Consider the following 17,891-nt stretch of genomic DNA (forward strand, 5'->3'; position numbering starts at 1 on the left):
TGAGAGAGTTATGCACGTCCCCACATCAATTCACATCTGTGCAAAAGTTTGAAAACTCAAAGTGAAAAATCAATGCAGGATTTAGAAAAGCAGGAATAATGAATAAAAGTAACATGTCCTTTTTTTTTTTTAATCCTGAAACATTTATTTTGGAATCTCCTGTCAGTGTACATTTCGAGTCATTCATTCCTTCTTAAGTTTTCCAATAATATTTGATGAATTATAACCTTTACTGGTATTTTAAAGACTTCTCGACTTGCCCAGCAGGGAGAAGATCATAGTTAAGAGGAAGTCCATAAAAGATGGCAGTCGATGAAGACCTCGTGTGAACTGACCCTCAGGGAGTGCACGAGAAGGATGATCATGGATGAAGTGTAAAGGAAGTGAATATATGAACCAACAAAGGCAACTGGCAAAATGTGATGTTTGTAGAATACAGATGAGTGGTATGCAAATGAATCTTCTCTGTGATTGGATGTAGTAGAAGTACTGGAACCCAATATTATGACTAGTAGATTGGCACAAAACCATATTGCTCTACTCCCTGGTAGTTTCTTTTCTTTTTTTTTTCTTTTTTTTTTCAATTTCCTCAATAAAATCATGACTGTAGGAGTTGTGGTTACGAGAAGTGTGCAGGCCAGATGACAGTGACGGGGCTGGAATACGAGAGTTGTAAAGTCAAACTTGCATCTCAGTGAGAATCCGGTCGAAGAACTTTTATCATTTTGGACAGATTGACTTTTGCTTTTGCTCCATCAACAGAAACTCTGACCCGACGTATTCACTGGGGTTCATCCTTAGAATTCTTCTCAGTGTTACGATAATTTAACCCTAAAAACTTTGAACCATGAAAGCTGTGCAGGTTTGTAGAAAGCAGTGAAATAGATACAGGACTTTCTTCAGTGGAAACAGGAAGGAGGTGGTAATTTCACTCTAATCCCCAGGGACATTTGTTTGGTGTTCTAAACTTAATTCCACCCTCAAGGTTATAGAGGGTCACGTGGCTGGAATAAATTAGCCCCCCTCAAGCTTTACCTGAAAGTTCTCAAACAAGCTTTCACTATGGACTGTGTGTGTACAAACTGCACCGCGTGCTGTATATCTTGTTATGGTTAATAGTATTGGTGCCTACTACAGCGGTCTCCGCAATAAAAGTGTTGTGGGCTGAGATCCACTTTCTTTAGCACTCCGTTTTGTTTACTTGTCACAGTCTGCATGAACAAAAACAGTGATTCAGTAGATTCCAGTAAACTGTAATTAAACCGGGCATTTAGGGCGAGAGGCATTAACAACAGTCAATTTAGCCTTTCATTTAGTTTGGCGTTAAGCTGGCATTTTTCTTCCTCCGAACAGCATGTAATTGGCTTTTAATTGATCATTTTTCCATTGATTTTCTCCAGAAATAAAGGCTTTTGGGCCCGTAAAAAATAATGGTGTCATTGTTTCAAGCGTCAAAAGTCAGAATGAACTTGACTATCTCAGCGAAGGAAGGCAAATCTACAATTTTATAGAGCCTACGACTATAAATATACCAAGAAGGATTTATGTATTGGGGCTGCGGTGGTATAGTGGTTAGAATTCTCGACACCATGTTCCTTAGTTGGGAGTTTGGGCTTGGGTCCTTTTTTGAGTTTGTATGTTCTCCTTGTGTATTTATGAATTTACAAAGGTTCCTTAAGAGTTGTCCCACAGTCTAAAGGCATCTTTATGCAGTTATAGTTAGATAGTCTTATAGAAAACCGATGGATTGATGTATGGACAATGTATAAATGTAAAGTGTTGTGGTGAAGATTGTTTATCCATTGTAGTGTTGGCAATTAGTTTCATTTTATTGGGAGTCAGTCTGTCGTACATGCTATACACATATTTAAGACACTTGAGGAAGAGGCTGCCACTCTTTAAAATACCAACAAAGACCACATCGTCAGTCAACTGAGCGAGGCGAGGTGTTATAGATTGTTTGGTCATTGAATATTTCTTTTCTCTTTACAAATTAATCTGTACTTTGAACAATGTGACAAATCAAGTCATACTTCTTCTGGGACGTTATGCAGAATGCAACAGCACTTTAAAAGTGATATTAACATGTTATAAAACCAACATATACTGATTTCCTTCAAACTTTTCCCTGTAGACTTCCTGGAGGAAGGAAAGTATGAAGGCATTACTTCATCTCAGTGGCCTGCGCTGCGCTGGCAAATCTCAAACAATTGACGACTTCTAATGTCAGCCAAAGCATATGCCTCGACACACACACACACACACACACACACACACACACACACACACACACACACACACACACACACACACACACACACACACACACACACACACACACACACTAGTTCACAAACACTTGGAGGCACATGCGCTCCATATTTACACCAGGTGTTGATTCAAGTTGTAATTAAAAACAATAAAAAAACATCATCCAACAACAGCTGAGGAAAGCAATATTGTTGGTTGTACACGTTATTATCTTGAAGGCTTTGACACCAGAACACCAGAACACCAGAACACAACAAAGATCTTGCTTGACTTGGCAGTAATACACATGACGAAATGCAAAATGATGCAATTTTCTTTCTTTTTTTTTTTTTTTTTGATTAAGCTCCCAATGATCTCAAAGAGTCATACTTGGTTAAAAAGGGGCCGAGATTATCCAAAGAAAATATGCACAGCTGTTACTGGCGTATGGCTTGAGTTGACTTTACTTTTTTGGAGACATGGATACTGAAAACACAGACAAAGGTGTCCAAAACCATAGGTTATTTTTTTTTTTTACCGTCTGCAAGAACAGTGAGTCAGGAGAGTTGAAGCTGGTGGGAGTCTTCCAGTGGGCGCTACAGAGAAATAGATTCACTCTGCCCACTGACACAGTGGAATAATGTCCAGGATTGTCCTCAGACATCCTACCCAGACTTTAAAAAAATTTACATCAGACTCACAGTTTCCAAGAGTCTCTCTCAGCTTCTCAGTGATTTATGTTGTCGGTAGTCCACTAAATTTTGATTTGATGGCGCACGATATTTATACAGGATGTCCACAAAGCTATAAAAAAGTTTGACCCAGCAGTGAGGACAGTCGAGACCTGGAGTAACTCACTGCAAATCTTAACATCTCACAGAGAGACGCCTATTGTTGTTTCCACTTCTATAATCGGACGTAAGGTAAAGCTTTCTCAAGGACCCACCATTTATTTTATTAAAAAGCACAAACAATGTGGTCCAAAAGCTGCTTTCAAGGTTTTAAGAGACTTCAAACATCTGCCCATAAACTGCCCCCAGACACTTTGTCTGAAGGACACAAAAAAACTGTAAACGAAACTGTAACAGCAGATTACGTGCATGGAAAAATAACAGGGCACATTATGTCTGCGTGTTAATTAGGACAGTTAAAATGGTGTCTCGGCACCCCAAACCCACAAGAAAGAGAGGGACATGGAGGTGGAGAGGGCTGTAAAATCACCCCCAAGACCCCCCTCCCCGCCACCCCCCCACTCCCACCCCCTAACCTCAAGTGGATTTTGTTGTGACTACAATTGAGTAGTAAAACAGAGACCCGGGGAGCGCAGTAACTTTTTCCTGAAGCTCGGTTTGTACATGAGCTTTGGGGAAAGTAAACACATGCAGCACAAGCACACACAGTGTGATACCTTGAGCTGAAGAATATAATTCCAAACAGACATGGCTGTGAAAGTTAATACCCTTTAGATGTTCGGTGCACGCCCATTTTGAATCTAATTTTACAACGTATTTATTCTAATGCACAAGACAGAATCAGAACTCAATAGTAAGATCTTAAACATGTGAATATTGTATGACAAGCGTTTCCTATCCCGGTGGGAAAATGTGCCTGTTGCCGGATCCTTGTATTTTTCCTGCTGCTGCTATGCACCCCCATGAACTTCTTAGGACCTCGCCCCACACTTTATAAACCTGCACTGTTATCTAACTCCGGTTTATAATCCTGAGAAACGTCCCTTTCTGCCAGCTACAACATGTACCACCAACATCTGTTGGGAACTGTTAAATTTCACAGCAGTTTCTTTGAACTGCGACACACACACACAAAAAAAAAAAAAAAGTCCAGCTCTTGTATCTCAAGCCAGTAATTATGAAGCGCTTAACGGGAAGTCGTGAGCAGATTGTGACACGTTCATAGATGTAAACTGTTAAACCGGCATATACGGTATATTAATAGCTTGTTTTTTTGTTAATATGAGATGATGAAGATGATGAAGCTGACTCTGCGACCAACATTTTGTCTCATTTAGTTTCATTTTTCCCAGCATTTACAATCCTGTCATGAACAAGTTGGAATCCTGGGTCATGTTTTATTTAACCAAAAATGGTTATGCCATTGGGGCACACAGAGGGGGCATATTTTCATCATAAAATAAGCTGAAACCTGCCAGGACTCAGAATTTAGCACAACCGGAATGCTGGAGCCTTTTCAAGGTTGATTTGGAAAGCCTGGCCTTTTCCAGAAACAACCCTTCCAAAGCAGCTGCTCATTTGCTCAGGTTTGAAACGATTCAATAAATTTGGTCCATGTAATTAACCCATTCAATTAGTCTGTCAGTGAGGAAAACATAGGCTTCACACTAAGACTCTGGCGTCCTACTTTGACTGTATTTTGGCGTGAGTGTTGCGACTGGTAACTGATTCTCTGATTCCACGCATTGCTCAGTTCTTACAGTTATAACAGCATCCAAACCCTAAATAATCCGTCAAACAAAACTGCCATCACTGAGACGATCTGAATCTGCCGGGCCGAGAAATAGCACATCATCTCTCTGAAAGTAAATACATTTTATGAGAGTAAATTTAGTCTGTCACAAGTCATATGAAATTGAGCAACAGGCAAAATCACTACTATGTTAATGTCAGTTACACTCACAGCCTGGCGCATGCAAGGACAATAATGATAAATGGTTATGAAGGCTACTCTGGTTGTGAGCCGTCAAACTGATAGGTGCGCTGTCACAGCACTCATGTACACATTTGCATACCTTCCTGTCTGGTGAATGGACATAACTGAACCATATGGTTTTGTAAATTATGCCAGACAAAAGTGGTAAGGAAAATAGTCTTTGAAGATGAAGGTTATGTGCCCAACAGCCAATAAACTCAAGGTAAATTGGGAACATGCTGGGAGGCAAGCTGCCTCTCTCAATCCATCACAGTGTCGACCATGGCTGTTTCTTATAGTGGCTTTTTTGGAGATTCGTCATGTCTTCACCGTAAAATGTTAATGGAACATATCACATGGATATATTCCTCTTACACACGCATTCAATTTTAAAATCATCCTTCCATGCACACGCACATAGAGTGCATATTGGTATTCCTGCAGCTGTTGCAGGGAGTCGGGTAATGGCTCCGGCCAGCTCCCACAGGGCACTGCTGGAAAGCATCTCGCTGGAGAAGCGTTGCACCATCATCTCCCTTTCACCTTGGACTCAGGTCAGCTGAATACACTTTCATGTGAGGAGTTTATGTGCGCAAGTCTTCCAGCTGGCACTTTGGTGCAGCTCCATGTGCCCAATGCGTGATCAGCAGCAGCAGCAGCAGCAGCAACACGAAGTGAATGTTTCACGCCACCTGCTGGACACCCGCTGCAACTGGGAAATGGGGACGTGATTTGACAAAAATGTTTTCATCTTTCAGCATTGCATTATCAAGAGGAGATTGCTTTTTCATGCCAAATGACGCTTATAAGTGAGCGACGTGAAAACGGCAAAGTGCGCGTTACGTCAGAGGACGCCTTACGTCGCTGTTGCTATGGTAACCACAACAAGCCAGTTGACGAGAGAGGGAGCTGTGATTTGGTGTTTGGAAGATTTACCCTCAATATTTGTTTACAGTTTTCAAAGGTTTGAGGGGGCGTTAAGTCATCGGGAAGCGTTCGAGGATATTCACAAGTAAGATATTTAATTGTTTTAAGTGTTTAATTACTTATTTGAAAAACATTTGGCGAGAATGCGCTGACTAATTAGTTCCTGTTGGCAGCACCTGGTGTCAGTTTTCTTCTGCAAGAGCTGTACACACACACACATACACACACACACACACACACCACGTCTATTTAAAATCTTCTAATTGTTTTGTTTTCTGAGTGCAAGGCTGTATTGCAAATATTTCAGTTTCAAAATTAGTCCAAATAAATTAAATGAAATCTTGGTCTTGTACTCTGTATATAATATAGCTTTTAATATCTATTGTGTTATTAAAACACTAAGCAACTAAATTCCCTCACAAACAAAGTGAAATGATCGCACAATGACATTTGTTTTGTTCCATATGAGTTGGAAGGGCTTAATCTGGATAAACACTTGCCTTTTTTTTGGTTTTTGTCATATGTGTGCCAAAAGTTTGCCTGCAAAAACCTTGATATATTCAATCTACATATTCTGGATCATAAGTTAGCCACGAGGTGTTCCATAACTATCCAGGCTGTTAAAAAGAAATGTTACCAAAGACACCAGCAAGAGAGGCTGCACAAGTTAATGAGTATGTTAATCATGAAGTATGAGTGCACATTGTCCGATACAAACTCTGCATTTGTTATTGGATATATTTAGAACATATTTGCTGCCTTATATTGGGGCCACTTGAGACTCACATCTGTTTTTTTTCCCCAAGGCTCTGACAAGGCCAGCAGTGCTGGCTCATTGACCTACATCCTTCTGCTATTTTTGTTGTCATTATTGATGCTTGCTTAATATTGTCCACCCAGTCTTTCTGTTTCTAATATAGGCTATAAATAGATTTATTGATCCACTGTATTGATGTGTTTTGCATTAGTGAATCCATATGAGGAGCAGGGGGATGGCATGCCTCCCAGGGGAGAAGATATGGAAGAACAAGGCGGGGATGAAGGACCGGAGCACACGCCTCTTGTGGCCCTTGCACCTGACGCTTCAATCCCAAAGCAGAAACCCTCTGTTGACGCTAATGTGCCTGATACTCCTGAGTCTCAGTACGTAGATGAGGTAAGACTCATGCATTTAGTGTTTTATCATCATGATAAACATAGTTTGTCAGCCCGAAATATTTACTCTTAAATATTCAAGAACATTTCTGAGAACTACATGCAGTCAAACAATGAATTGGGTGAGAAAAAAATGTTCAGTTTTATTTTCCAGATAAATTGTATTTAAATCGATTTATTTTCCCCAGCAGTCACCACAAAGTATTTCATATAAAAATGAATGCTTTAAGCTTGAAATCATAACATGGATAAGCAAAAGAAGCATTTTATTAACGCGATCACCACAGACAGTAAACAGACATTTAGGTCACAGTCCGACAGTTTGATCATTAATCTTCTGTGAAGTTGATATGAACTCAGCCTTTCACTGATTTGCTTTATTGAGTCAACACTCCATTAACCCATCTGTTATGGGCATGCAGAAACTCTCCCTCCATTGTTGTAGGCATCATTTAGTCCAGGTTTATAGACAGAAAACACTTTACATTTCTCTTCATGGATGCTCATGCTGAACTTGTCTTTTTTTTTTTTTTTTTTTTTTTGGCGCTGTTTTCATTAATCCAATACTGAAGGTACTTCCTAAGATGAGCAGGCAATTATTTCATTCTGAACCGCCAGACACTGCAATCTACACAGCCTTGTTTGGCTACTTCAACTTTACTCATTTTAAATATTAAAAAAAGTGCATGACAGTTGAGTATGAACAATAGAAAAAAATTTTGTGGAACACACACCAAACTCCAAATATGTTTGCATTTACTATGGACTGTCACAACTATCACAGTCATCAGCACTTTTCAAATATCGACAATCATTAGACTTTGTACCGCATGAGCTATACATTATATAAAAGTTATCATACCCCACAAAGTAAAATAAATACTGTACACATCCTCAGGGTGAAACATCTCTCCCCCCATCTTTCCCATTCACAGTGTGTATAAAATGGATTAAATGGTGCTATACAGCTTCCTAACATTAGATAGCAGTGTTGTACAAATGGTGGTGAGTCAAGGAGGATTCTGCCAATAAAAACTGCTGTGTGGCTTCCAGAGACGTGCAGTGGTTCAGTGCTTCCAGCAGTGTCCTGCTCCCTGGCTCCTGTCAGGGAGAATTTACTAAAGCATCAATAATGCAGTGTGTACGGGGGGAATTATCTAAAAGAAATTTGTCTCGGGCTGCATATTTATACCAGGATGTTTTATATGGTGTCCAATAATGATACATTTGCAAACTGTCCTGGTGTAATTAAATAAATGACACTGAGGTTTTACTTGCACACAGCTTCCTAAAGAGTGATATATGTTATTGCCTTATTTTTTGGGGGGGAAACAGTTTGACTCTGACCCAGCTTGCAGTCTTTCACAATGAATTTGAGACCCACTCGAAAGTGTATCATCAGCTCTCATATACCTCACTTGAGTGGCTGCTGTTAATTATAAAATCATTTACAGCAGAGAAAATGATAGCTCATTAGCTTTTACTACTCGTATGTGCTGTGCTGTGTCCCAGCTGGGTTTATTGCGGGAGGCAGCAGGACAGAAAGTGGAGAAATGTCAGAGACCAGAGAAAAATCTCTCATGGTAACCCACCGTATAATGTTATGGCCCCTGTAGGAGGCTGGCCTTTACACCTCCAGTGTGTGTGTGTGTGTGTGTGTGTGTGTGTGTGTGTGTGTGTGTGTGTGTGTGTGTGTGTGTGTGTGTGTGTGTGTGTGTGTGTGTGTGTGTGTGTGTGTGTGTGTGTGTGCGAATTTGTGTGTATCTTATTTTTTTTATTAGTCCATCTTTGTTCATAGTCCATTGTCTTTTATTATCAATCTGAAGGCCAACACTCACTACAGTGTAAAAAAAAAAAAATTCACACTTCAGTTTTTCCTAACATTATTTTTTTGTTTTCACTGCATTCAAAGTGTCCATGGGGTTTATAATCTTTACTGGTGTACACATACACAAGTGTAAATGTGTGCAAATGGATGGATGTAAATGTGAATACATGTATATGTATGACTGCTTGAGTCTTTAGGTACTTGTTCTTCCGTTTTCTTTGTCTTTAGGATTTGCCGCCTCGCTGTCTGCCTGACTATTCTCCAAATATTTACCCGTCCTGTTTAAGGAGCGTAGTTCTTGGGTCGAATCATCATCTTGACTGTTTTGAAGGCCTGCCGGTAGTTGGTCGGGTAGTACTCTGTAGACATGTTGTGCCACGTTCCCCAGAAGATCCCGTTCCTGACACCCTTGTACCGCTTGTGGTAGTACTTCCCGTTGAGGTTGGCCGACATGCAGGCGTCGAACCACCAGCCGGAGCTGTAGTAGGACCCACAGTTTCCGGACGGATACATGTCATTGTCGCGATCGGGCGTAGAGAAGAACTTCTGGTCATGGTTGAAGTGCTTGTTGAAACTTATCGCATTCCCAGCTGTCCCGCTGCAAGGAGAAATAGCAGTATGAGATATAGTTTGTATTGACAGAGTACAAGAGGGATTGGTGGTTGCTGTTGTCTAGGGTCAGTTGGTAGATTGCCTGTACCTGCTCATCACATAGACTACACCACTATCGCTGTGCTCATTATTGTTTCCACAGCAGCTTGTGGTGTACACATGTATTGCAATGCTGAACAGGTTGGAAGACTTGTATATTTTAGTATGTACAGCAGCAGCACATCACAAAATTGTCTTTGAGATGAAGTGACTGCTGTTTTGTTCCATTCAGGCATATTATTTAGGGGGGAAATCGATTTCCATTATATAAAAATAGTTTCACAAACAACAGAGTCAACACAAAAATAATAAGGTACCTGTATCCACTGATAGACAGCCGGTAGTGGAGGAACTCGTTGGACACATAGAACTGGTCGTACTTCGCATACTCCCGGACGCCCTCAAAGTCCTCCAGCTCGATACGCAGAATCATATCTTTAGCCTTTGTCAGCAAATGGATGTGGTCGTTGCCCAACCAGAACTCCCCTCTGCCAGAGGCAAGAGTGTAAAAGCACAAGAGAATAGAAGAAAGGAGAACTTAAGGCATGGTATATAAACAAGCTCATAAACATGTTCACTAGGTGAGACTGTGAACGCTGTAATACAAATAAAACCTAATTTTGCTCTTATATGGGAGAACATACAAGGAGATGCAAAGGGAGAGTACAGTGACAGTGAAAAATTAATAAAGAAGATATTATTATTTTAGATCGAAGTAATGCTGTAACTGCGGGCATTGTTATCAAGTAGCTACCAAGGACTTTTAAAGCTCGAAACTACAAGAAAAGAAAGATGATGAAAATGAGCCAAATTGTGGATTGTAGAATTGGTAGGTTTAAAAACAGATGGCTCCTTTTCCTCTATTTTAACAGTGTTCTGTCTGATTATTATCTGTGTTCATGTCTTGAATTGTATCTATAAGCATTTTATTTTGTAATTAGTGATTGATGATGAATGCACCGAGTTCTCTGAGCGATAGCAACGGTAAAAACCGGGTGCTAAGGAATTACTGATCAAGTGTATCGTATTAAATCCTCCAAAAAAATCTGTTGTTTGGCTGACTGACACTTTCATGAAGCAGAAAAGAAAGTGCGGTATTACAGTGTGTGTGTTATTACTCTGTTTACGACTATGCATTTCTGATTGACGAATTAGATGGTGATTTTGATTGGAGTTAAAAGAAAAAAAATCAAAATTCAATTAGTTGGACACAGTGGTGGAGCAGTGGTTTGCGATTCAAAGATTATCCTGTAGTTTAAAAAAAGCTAGACAAGTGTTTAGAGTAATTTCTTTTATTAATAATAATTGATATCGAAACGTCTTGTTCTTGTTTCTCTGCCACTGAAGCGTCAACATCTGTGTTGACAGGCCAGCCGACAAACACACTGGAGCACTTTACAATAATGAATTCAATTTTGGGAGGAAAAGGAAAAGAATTCATTCTATATAGTCTTTTTTTTTGCTTCAAAAACCTGCACCATCACTGTCCTGAGGGAAAAGCAGTGAGGTTTCTAGGTCTGTGTATCACCTGTTTTTCACTATTAAAAAGGTACTTTAGCACTTCAGTAATGCTTTTCCAGCAGAGAGTTGAGCTTCAAATGTTGGATCCAGCTAATCCCATAGCACATTTTTGTGAAATTTTTTAATATTTCTTCTTGTTAAATGCCTCACATTAAAGTAGATGAAGTATCAAGCGTAAATTTTATTAACCTTGATGATTTAAAAAGGGCTGTTTCTCTTGAACATTAGGGAGGCTTCCACTGTCACACAGTGTGAGCTACCATCAGTGGTGGCAGAGGAAAAGTCCATAATACATCTCTTTTATGGTTCCGGTTGACCTCCATTCTCTCCTGTTTATGGTTATGTGGCGTCTAAGTCCCATATATTGTATACATACTGCAGGGGATGTACGTTTCTAGTAGGTTTTGACTCTTAAATCATCAACTTCCCCCATTAGCCTAACCATGTTATGGTATAAACAAACTGTAGGACTTAAAGTATATACCTGAGGTTTCCAAAGCCCTTCTTGTACTCGGCCCAGGTGCGATTGAAGCTGACAGACCCATTCAGCCGCTGCTGTATCACTGTCCAGCCTCCTCCGAAGGACTCCATGTCACAGAAAACCTCGAACGTGCCATTGCGGGGATCAGGAGTCACCTGATACACATCGTTCTTTCTTGCCTCCAGCGCACTGTATTCCGAACAATCCCGAGGGGCTAAGATAACTGCTGGGTGTCGACAAGAAAGACAGAAAAAGGAGCGGCTTTAAAAGGATGCTATTGGATCATATTCAATCTCGTCTTTTCACTTTGGGCTGGCATTTTTCTCTGCCTGAAAGAGACCGTAATAGAAACTGCCCCTGAGGCTTAGGAAGAGTGAAAAAAAGAAGAAGAAAAAAAAAATGAAATAAGTTAGTTGAAAAATCCTGATTTAACCATTGTGGAGGTTTTCATTCCTGATCTAATTTCCGTGGAATGCAGTAAAGCTATACGAACAGTTCAAAACCCTTTTTCACTACTATACGTTTTTCCTGGACTTAATTGAATAGAAACTTAGATTTAAAACTATGCTCTCTCTCAGTAGTATCGTCAAAAATTAAAGGCTTGCCGCCAACATGAGAGTAAAGTAAGGTGCAAGATGAAGGCGAAAAGAGTCTGTAACCTTGCCATGTGCTGCACCGCAGGCACATCACACACCTTCACTACTTTTTCAGCTCTCTTGCCCTGTTTCCTTTTACAAGTGCCTTCGACCTCTCACTCCCGTCTCCTGTGTCGCATTGCAGGTCACAGACTCAACCCAACACCAAAGTCCAAAAGGCCCCTGTCAGTTAGCATTTGGGAACTGAAAGGAACAGACTTGTCAAAACGTGGGAAAGTGTAAAACTGGATTAGAGAGGCGTACCCCCTTCCTGCACATTCTCACCTTGGGTCTAAATCACCCTGACATTGGGCAGGCAGCTTGCGGACTCCCTCAGACTTTATTCGATGCGCTCCATTGCTGATACAGTTTCGTCATACCGTTAAATCTGTTTAGTGGGAGGGTAGATTAGACTTGAGCTAAGGTAGCGGGACCCATGCTGAGTGAATAGGGCCAGACACCAGGTTTAGACAGATCAAGTCTAGACTGAAGAGTGTTTGTGGAGTGGAAAGAACTGCCAATGTGATGCTCCCATAATGAAAAGTTAGACTTAACATACTAAATGGTGCACAGAATATAAGCACCACGCACGCCGTTTGCTTCCCCATGACTCCAGACATCTATGACATTTCCATGCAACATCGCACAGTGCCGAGTGCTTCAGGTGCAAAGTGGCTGCAGATGGTAAATCACTCCATATGGAAAGCAGCCTGAGCACCGAGCGTAAGCTGGAAATGCACCCTTGTCACGTTAACAGCTTTGTCGGCATTTGGCATTCAGAGTATTGACCTGTAAATTATTTTCAGTGTCCCTCTCGCTTCGAGTGTCTGACTGCAGTTCCTCCACTTCACATCTTTCTCCATACATGTTTCCCAGCTGTCTGACCAGGGAGACAGTATCCCCAAAGAGACAAGAGCCATCTCAATCTGAATGCCTCTGGCAATGAGCCTGACCTAAATAACTCTGATATCAACCACTCACTGATGCCTAAAGGACTGCTGGCTGATTGGCTGTCCAACTGCTGAGTTAAATTAATGGTTGATTCATCAGAAGAGCAACGACATCAATCATTTCTGCAGATAAGGCATTCAAAGCACAGAGCATTGTAGTTGCCATACGATTTGTAAGTTAATTCTCAAATGCTGAGAAGTGTGAGGTTGATTTAGGCTGAAACTCCACAGAGGGAAATCACTGCGATTGGATGAGTCACTACAACTTCAGCTCATACCTATTATGGTTTCTAATCTTACCATCACATTACCACAATGATTCGCTAACCTCCACAAAGCTCCACATTTATCCCACACCATGTTATTTCTTTAATAAACCTCCCAAAAACAACAAAGAAACAACTTGTGTGATTGATAAGTTAACTGTGACTGATGAGTCAGAAACAGAAATGCATGCTGTTCGTAGATAACATCTGGACACCCTGTGTGCGTGACGACTTAAATACCAAATTCCTCTTTCTTTTTTTTTGAGCTTCAAACCACAAAAATTATTATGGCAAAAAGACGATGACTTTTATCGTGAAAGCTTTTCCTCGCCTCGTGACAAGGGGGGAAGTGTGTTGAAAGTGATAGTAGAGTATAATCTTTCCTTTTAAAGACAGCTTGAATTTAAGACAGTTGTTCATTTCTGATGAAGAGAAACTCATCAAAATGAAAACACGCTGCTTTTATAGGAAACTGTATGCCACCACATTTGTAGATGAATAGTTGCCGGCTGAGGACTGAGCGCCCATTCGGCTTTGTTATAAGAGAGTTAATGTAGCTGAACAGTAACATGAATAGCTGTCTGTTCACCTCAAGGCCAGAGTAAAAGTAAAGATTAGTGCTGGCAATGGGAACAGGGGGCCGGGAAAATGGTGTTGAAAATAAATGCTTATAGCACATCAAGGGGTAATGCTTGTCTTTATTGTGCGGGAATATTATAAATTTGTTTTATCGAGATCCTTTAAACATTTATTTAAAGACTTGACTACATTTGGACAGCTTGATAGTTTACTCACAAATCAGCAGAGGCATTTTAACATGAATTACCTCATGACAGATTCTCGACATGTTGACAAATAACCAGTAATACTTATCAATGCAAGTACTTCTCAGCAGGGAGAACATCTGGAAGCGACAGAAAAATTTAATTGCATAATAATGTGAAGTTGTATGAGGATTACGAGATAAGAAAAAAGGCTTTCTTAAATGTAAAATGGATTGTCATTGTAATTTGAGGTGAATGTTGTGAAACTGCAGTCTTTTCTCAAGTTAATGGCCGATTTTCTCGACATCAACAGTGGCAGGTTGCAGACTGACGTCAGATGCCAATTGGCACAATTTTCAGGCTTGAGGCAGAATAATATGCCAGTTTGTGACATCAACACGACAGGATGGCACACAAAGGCGAGTGTTTCTGACCCTCTGTGCCATCGACAAGTACTGTACTGTCAGTAAGATAGTGGGTGCCCACATTACTCCTCGTGGTGTTAGCAAGAGATAATGAGAGCAAGTCGTTTAATGCAGCAATGAGTGCTCAAGAGCATGACCTCAAGAAGAAGAGAGGTGGAGTGACGGACTCAAAGGGAGAGCGAATTAAAGGGAATGTGAGACAGTGAGAGTTCGGGCTAGAAGAGAAAGAATATGAAATGGCGTGGAGAAATGAAGATAGGGACACAGATGCTCTGTGGATAAGCGCATGAGGGGTGAAATGACAGAAGCTGAAGGAGAATTTTGAAGGAGAAAGAGGCAAGTTTAAGGGAGAAGCAGACGCTGATGAGAAAGGGATGAAATTCCCTTCACACTGCTGTCCCAGCTAATCTACTTAGAAATAAGCTCACATCTGTTTTCCACATAAAAGCACCAATATAGTTTCACATTCACTCATGCAGCATCAGGATTCGCTTTCACTCTGAAAAGTGTCTCGCAATTCGACTGTGCTCTCATCCAAATAAGCTTTTGCTTTTGGTGTAAAGCTGGATGTTTGTTATGCTTAGCGAGTTTGCAATCCCCCCTGATGTGTTTTATTTTATTTTTTGGTACTTTTTAGATCTTGTTTTTGTAAAAAAGTACAAACCATTCTCTAGATAGGTGCTAAATATCTGCCTCTTTCTACATATTTTCTGCATATGGAGAGGAGTTGAGGGTTGTAGCTCTTGAATTATATAAGACATTGCAGGAATTTCACAATTGGCAGTAATTGTCATATTGCATCACATAGTTATTTCATGGCCTTTTGTTATAGCTGCACTGACCCAACTGCTCTACTGTCACAGTGGATATGAGAACTTTTTGAAGGTATTCAGTTGATGGACAATTCCCTTTCTCTGTATATACCCTACATTATGTAATATTGTTCATATCGGTAATGGAGAAGGCATGTTGCAACTAAGGTCACTCTTCTTTCAGGAACATTTCATTTCCCATTTCCTAGAAGAAGTGGCCTCTTTGGGTGAAGGTGACCACCCGGACTTTGATTGTACCAGTGTACACTTAGAAATGATTGAATAGGTCTGGTGCCAGCAGATTGAGCTTGCGGCAACCCAAACTCCCAGACTTATTTTGGTGACCGCGTTTCATTACCATAACAACATCCGAGGAGATTTCATGGGAGTGGAAAGGAATAAAGAAAGGCTTTCTGGATGATGCTCAGGAGTATTAGAAAAAAAAATACATGTGAGGGAGAGAAAAGAAGAGACACATCTATGAGAAATGCAAGATAGGACAGAATAGACTATAACACAATAGAAAAAACACATTTCTCTTCGCCTGGAAGCCCGTATTGCTAGACTGTGGTGATGTAGAGGGCTTACAAAGGTGAAGGCATAAGAATGGAACAAAAAAATAACGGGACTAACGGATTAGAGGATTCTGGATAACAATGCAAAGAATGCTAGCAAACTAATCTTTGTCAAGCTTACATTGAGGGGCGTTCTTTACTGCACATGGGGTGATGCAGCTGGAGCTGAGCTTGTTGACCACTACAGAGATGTTCGCCATCCGTCTGTCCACCATTGCCTGCACGTTGTCCATGTTGAGCAGGTTGATTCCCTGTAGACGACCGTGCAGAGCCGAAATCTCTCTCCTGGCATTGCGCAGGCTGGCTGACATCTTATATAGCTTTACCTGAGAAAGGCCAGAGAGGGCTTGAAGGTAATTATTTTGGCACTTAATACAAAGCAGGTGGATGACTGAAATCACCGGCCTGCATTATTGTTTTACCTGCCGATTTGAATTTTAAACTGAAAACAAGGTCTGTGTGATAGTTGGCTGCCTGCCAGAGGGGCTGTGAGAGTCAACAGGCTTAACAGACAGCAAAGATTTACTGCCATTTGGCCGCTGTCTATCGCTGATTCCACACCCTGTTTACAATTCCAGGAATTTTTTTCCCGGTGGATTGTTGCCAGACAGGACTTTACAGGTCTTTTTGACGTTTGGTCAGTTTACATTCCAGCTGGGTGCATTTCACAGGGCTACATATTACATGGCACTGTACCCAAAGTGTTTGATTATACAGCACAGTCCAATTAGTCTGTCCACATAACTCTCTCTAATATTTTCAAAATACTGATTCATTGTATTGACCGACTGACAAAATATAAGTCCAATTAATTGGCATTGTTTTGATGAAAAAAGAAGAAATGGTGCATTGCCACTATGACATTGTTTGTATAACCATAAATAGTATATGTACATATGTATAGGGTCTTTTGCACAATGATGATTATATTGACTTTATCCCATGCTTTTTTTTTTTTTTTAGATGAATATGTTGATTTTAGTTCATTTACTTGTGATAGATTCAAAAATCTGATATTTTTTAATATTGTTCCCTTTTTGCATTTAACAAAATATTTTTAGGAAATAGTGAAAATCTTACAGTTTTCTATCAGTCTGAACAGAACTCTGCATCTTACCTGCATGTCTTGCATTGTGCTCGGGCTTGATGTTTTTTTCCCAAATATGGGACCTTGTCCTGGGCCATTACCCTCCACAGAACCTCCAGAAATCTTCCCATCCCCCCTCTCTTCTTGGCTGGTTCCAACTTGGACCCCCTGTCCCATGAAGTCCAGCCCCACTTCTTCCTCATCTTTCTGAATTGGGATCTGTCCCTGGTCTGCCTGCTGATGTCCAAAAGCCCCATTGCCTGGTGCCCCACGGCATTCCTGGCACCCGCTTTTCAGTTTGTTCACCACCTCCTTCAGGCTCTGCAGCTCCTTCATCGTCTTTTCCAGCAGCCTGAACTGCTTGGGAAGCTGGATGGTGAGAGGAGGCAAGGTGAGCTGATAGGGGCAGTCCTCCCCTTCGTCTGGCCCGGAGCTCCCGCACTGGCCCGAGGGTCGAAGTTTGATGGGGCAGGAGGAGGAGGAGGAGACACCAGAATCAGTTCCCAAGTTGTAGGGTCCTTGAGCATCCCATCTCTGGTGAGAGTTGGCCGTAAAGTCTGCAGCCCGGCTGATTCGTGGCACCATGGTGGCCAGGAGCAGTAGAGAGGCAGAAGCGCAAAGCACAAATGTCCTCATTTCTTTTTCTTCCTGAAACTTGTAATGGAGATAAATGTGTGTAAAGCAAGTGAGTCCCAACTGCCTCTGATAATAACTTGAAGAGCAAATGCGTCTAGTAGTGTGTGTGCCTGCAGGTTGTCTGCAAGTATGAGAATGTGTGTATGTGTCCAGAATGTTATTGGTTTAGGAGTGTGTGGATGAGTGCAGTCTGCAGGAGAGAGAGCGCGCAAGGGAACTGCCGCTGCCTCAGATAGCTGTGTCATTAATATCAGGACAAGT

The 17,891-nt window shown here is 41.0% G+C and overlaps 1 protein-coding gene across 2 annotated transcripts; it reads right to left on the reverse strand.

The window, feature by feature from the left end:
• Positions 1 to 7,513: 7,513 nt before the first annotated feature.
• On the reverse strand, positions 7,514 to 17,891 carry fgl2a (fibrinogen-like 2a). Of its 2 annotated transcripts, none has more exons than XM_080492161.1 (5): positions 17,025 to 17,891; positions 16,029 to 16,233; positions 11,484 to 11,703; positions 9,796 to 9,966; positions 7,514 to 9,425 (listed from the first exon to the last, which is right to left on the reverse strand). In XM_080492161.1, exons 1-5 carry the CDS (start codon positions 17,628 to 17,630, stop codon positions 9,110 to 9,112), a joined length of 1,518 nt encoding a protein of 505 aa, XP_080348287.1. In that variant the 5' UTR covers positions 17,631 to 17,891; the 3' UTR covers positions 7,514 to 9,109. The 2 variants fall into 2 exon arrangements, with proteins under 2 accessions (XP_080348287.1, XP_080348286.1); XM_080492160.1 differs by having other exon boundaries at positions 11,484 to 11,706; positions 17,025 to 17,870.

This window comes from Lipophrys pholis (assembly GCF_963383615.2).
Source record: "Lipophrys pholis genome assembly, chromosome: 22".
Lineage (NCBI taxonomy): Eukaryota > Metazoa > Chordata > Actinopteri > Blenniiformes > Blenniidae > Lipophrys > Lipophrys pholis.

Coding starts and splice junctions, on each gene's coding strand:
- fgl2a (XM_080492160.1), bottom strand. CDS start 17,630: ATGAGGACATTTGTGCTTTGCGCTTCTGCCTCTCTACTGCTCCTGGCC. Junction 11,707..16,028: donor AGTAAAGAACGCCCCTCAAT/GTAAGCTTGACA, acceptor GTCGACACCCAG/CAGTTATCTTAGCCCCTCGG. Junction 9,967..11,483: donor AAGGGCTTTGGAAACCTCAG/GTATATACTTTA, acceptor TGCCTCTGGCAG/AGGGGAGTTCTGGTTGGGCA.